Source organism: Asparagus officinalis, chromosome 7 (genome assembly GCF_001876935.1).
Source record: "Asparagus officinalis chromosome 7, Aspof.V1, whole genome shotgun sequence".
NCBI classification, from domain to species: domain Eukaryota; kingdom Viridiplantae; phylum Streptophyta; class Magnoliopsida; order Asparagales; family Asparagaceae; genus Asparagus; species Asparagus officinalis.
This window is the reverse complement of record NC_033800.1, coordinates 103,059,894-103,064,079: the sequence shown is the minus strand read 5'-3', so window position 1 is coordinate 103,064,079 and position 4,186 is coordinate 103,059,894. Positions and strand designations below refer to the sequence as shown.

Below are 4,186 nucleotides of genomic sequence, written 5' to 3'. Positions count from 1 at the left end.
TCCTGTAGATGCCAACAAGGCAATGTTTACTCAGAGGAAAACGCGTCAGACAGACGAACGCGTTATACCTGAGAATCCATGTAAGCAGCCGATAGGTTACTCCGACCGCAACGTCGATGAGTTGTACTATCAGGCTGGGGGTACGAATAAATCTCGAAAGAGAAGTACCCGGGAAGCGGACTCTTACTGTCCGTGTATCAAAATTATCAGGACAGTATTATCAGCGTGTAGCTGTCCCAAGACCGCTCCACAGAGGGGTGCTCGTATCGAGAGGATCTTCGATGGAACGACGAAGCCCAGCCATCAAGCGTTTCCAGCCAAAGAAGAACCGCGGATGCATGTCCTTACCAAGAAGAATGGGATCGTCGCCCGTATAGCCGGCGAAGTTTCAACCTGATCAACTTCACGGCCGTTCGACGGGAAGGGTCGCCCACTTAGCATCTGATGCTATTTCAAGTCCCACTTGGGGGTGATCTGCTGGCAACGAGCCTTTGATGGTTCGGTCAATTCCGTTGGCACGCCTTGGCGGGCACTTGCCTTTCGATTGGTAACCGCGTCTCAAGCCGCGGAACAGCATTAACAGCTGGAGGTACCTGGAAGCATGTTTCCTCGCTCCATTTCTTTCGAATGATGACGCGAAGTGTCGATCCAGGACACTCCTTCGATAGAAACAAAAGGAGCGGAGAGTCGGTGGATACCTTCATTCAAACGCTTCCCGCAATCCAGGCCACGAAACTGTACAGGATCCCGTCCGGAGGAAGTTCGTCTTGCAGACCTGTCATAATAACTTGTCGCATTAACATCTTTGAACGTTATGGGAGTAGAGCGCGTCAATAACCTGGACGAGAGTTGAAGGTACGACGGCAGAACGGCCGACAGCTTCCTCAGAAGGAGGAAGGTCGAAAGAACAACCGATGTTAACCTAGCCCTGAATTCGGTCTCGTGTCCCATGATAAGGGAGGCACTACAACAGTTGTTGACGTTAATCAGACGTCGCAACAGCAGTCCCGAAGACAGCAGAATAGTTCGGATCCGAGGCTCCAAAAAGAGTACTCATTCAAGGACGAAGATGTTCCAGCCATCTTCGAATCCCTCCTTGAAAATAACAAGATCAAGCTACCACTTATCGCAGATCAGGAGGAAGCTGATAATACTATGGATCTGAAGTACTGTGTGTACCACAGGAGGATCTTTCATCCTACCAAGGCTTTCTTCGCTCTCAAGAATAGCATCCAAACCTTGGTTGAAGCCGGCGTCATAACGCTAGGATAAGCCAAATAAGAACGGCAACACTCCGAAGAGTATACGAGTATAAACTGCTTCTCAGGACTCTGATAAGTATAAGAGTATAAACTGCTCCTTCCTACACTCCGAAGAGTATACGAGTATAAACTGCTTCTTAGGACTCCGATAAGTATAAGAGTATAAACTGCTCCTTCCTATACTCCGAAGAGTATACGAGTATAAACTGCTTCTCAATCCTCCAATCGGTATATGAGGTTAAACTGCTCCCTGATACTCCAATAGGTATATGAGTCTAAACTATTCCCACTCATGACGGGAAGTTCCTAGAGAATTTTTACATGTAATATTCTTAAGGATAACCCGATCATGCAACTGAATACAATGGTAAACCCAGCTTCACAAAGGCGCTATATGTAATTTTCTTAGGGATAACCCGATAATTACAAACAAAGTGATAAACACTAAACCCTCACTGTGGTTTGTATGAGTCAACACTCCCGTTGTGATTTGTACTCCCCATCTCACTGTCTACCTGGTCAAACCTTCCTATAGTTAGGGCCATAACCAAAGTCCCCTCTCGATTCCTTCCATGAACGAGAGGTCCACTTCCAAATTGACGATCAAGCCTATGAAAGATGAGATCGTCTCAAACCCCACACTCCCACTGTGGTCGCTAGTTTGTTTGCGGTGAAAGTTGATTTCTTCATTGCTATCGAATCTATTACAACTTTAGTCATTACAATAAACTCGAATAAAATAAAATGTTGATCTTTTTATAAGATCTCCTTACACAATGAAAATAAAAAGTTTACAATTTTATCAAACAAACGCAGAGATCATTTATCGGTCTTCTGCTTGCGTGGGATCTTTGCCTATGCTGGGGTTTATCCGTGGACCACCGTCGATCAGATCTGATTGCTGAAAAATTAGGCAGAGCTTCGTCTATCCGCAAAGAGATCGAGAAACCGTAGCTCTTATCTCGGCGAAGTGAGATAATTGCTCTTCTTAGAATTACCACAACAGGATAATCCTAAGGAACGGATCCGAAAAACTGTAGATCTGACGAGTCTCTTTCTCTTTTACGTTAAAGAACTCGATCCGATCTATCCTCCTAGCGGTGAATGTTGTTGTTTTCATTGCTATCGAATCTATTACAACTTTAATCGTTACAATAAACTCGAATGAAATAAAAAGTTGATCTTTTTATAAGATCTCCTTACACAATGAAAATAAAAAGTTTACAACTTTATCAAACAAACGCAGAGATCGTTTATCGGTCTTCTGCTTGCGTGGGATCTTTGCCTGTGCCGGGGTTTATCCGTGGTCCACCGTCGATCAGATCTGATTGCTGAAAAATTGGGCAGAGCTTCATCTATCCGCGAAGAGATCGAGAAGCAGAAGCGCCTATCTCGACAACAGTGAGATAATTGCTCTTCTTAGAATTACCACAACGGGATAATCCTAAGGAACGGATCCGGGAAACTGTAGATCTGACGAGTCTCTCTCTCGTTTACGTTGAAGAACTCGATCCGATCTCTCCTCCTCCTCTCTGAAATGCGTGCACCTTTAGTCTTCAATCCGGTAGGGCTTCGCCTAATCTCCAAAATTCCAGATCTCCCCATCTTCTTATGCATATATCCAACACTTAAATTGTTCTGCAGATGTCGTAATAGAGAAGCCAGTTGAGGATGAGGCCTTTCATGATGTAGGTTTCGAGGAACAGGGGTGTGCCTCCGCACCAAGTTTCTCGGGACCCGACATTGGATTATTTGTCGACATGCTGGCTGAACAGGCCACCAGAGGAACTGTGGGACCACCCTTTGAGAGTGATTCATTCATAGGTATATATCTGATTCCCTTCATTTTGCCTGATCTTTTGTCTGACTAACGAAGGATTAATATTACAGCACCAGTCATTGGGACTGATACAGTAATGATCCCCGGCATATCTAGTTTACCTCGGAGTAACGGACTTGCAGGTATGCATACGATCTAGGACGTCATGTTCCTTTTCATTTGTCTGATTTTTTGACTAATAGATGGGTGTAATCATAGGACCAGCCATCGGGACCGATACTCTTATGACTCCTGGCATTCCCCGTGTACCTGAGGACGATGGACTTGCAGGTATGCAGATGATCTTATCATCCCGATTCTCCTTATTTGTCTAAATTTCCATTTTGACTAATAAAGAAGTGTGACTATAGGACCAGCCGTTGTGCCTGATGCCACTACAGTTTCTAGGACGGATAGTTTGCCTACAGGGGTTGATATACCCTCCATGACTACTCCTGCCATTATCTCGGAGCCTGTCAGACCTCAGCCCGAGGGGACCTCCGTTGGCGTTGGTATGCTCGGAATTTGTCTTTAAATTTTCTTATCGTATTCCATGATCTCTTAGCTTTCCATACTGTTGCTTGTAGGATTTTGATCATCTCTATATGAGCGTGTCCGCGCCCTTTTGGTCGATACCGATCCCGACAAAGACATTTTTCGTACAGACCTCGGCTTTTTTACCGCCTTTTTTAACGGCATGATCGAGAAACTTCTTCATCGAGGATATTGTTTCGATCAGTTCAGGCGTTCCTTTTCTCGCTACATGATGATGATCAGAGAAGAAGGGTATCCAGAGTTGGCCGATTCCTTAACCGCCGATTTTACTGTTCTGGAGTCGGAGATCCGAGAGTTGAAGGAATTGAAGGCTAATGGGGCTTCTTCCTTCGTGTCCTCTCAAATAGAGCATAGGCGACCACAGTGGGAGCCAACAGCTAATAGATTCGAGTTTATTGTGGTCGCCAGTTTGTTTACGGTGAAAGTTGTTGTTTTCATTGCTATCGAATCTATTACAACTTTAATCGTTACAATAAACTCGAATGAAATAAAAAGTTGATCTTTTTATAAGATCTCCTTACACAATGAAAATAAAAAGTTTACAACTTTA

The 4,186-nt window shown here is 44.4% G+C and overlaps 1 protein-coding gene across 1 annotated transcript; it reads left to right on the top strand.

The window, feature by feature from the left end:
• On the top strand, positions 2,800 to 3,676 carry LOC109847590. Its single transcript, XM_020416821.1, has 6 exons — positions 2,800 to 2,803; positions 2,907 to 3,086; positions 3,153 to 3,224; positions 3,307 to 3,372; positions 3,453 to 3,593; positions 3,669 to 3,676. The coding sequence occupies exons 1-6, from the start codon at positions 2,800 to 2,802 to the stop codon at positions 3,674 to 3,676; spliced, it is 471 nt and encodes a 156-aa protein (XP_020272410.1).

Bases quoted from the DNA above. Each gene is read 5' to 3' on its own strand.
- LOC109847590 (XM_020416821.1), top strand. The intron at 3,087-3,152 runs GTATATATCTGA...TTAATATTACAG, and splicing joins TGAGAGTGATTCATTCATAG to CACCAGTCATTGGGACTGAT. The intron at 3,373-3,452 runs GTATGCAGATGA...GTGTGACTATAG, and splicing joins TGAGGACGATGGACTTGCAG to GACCAGCCGTTGTGCCTGAT.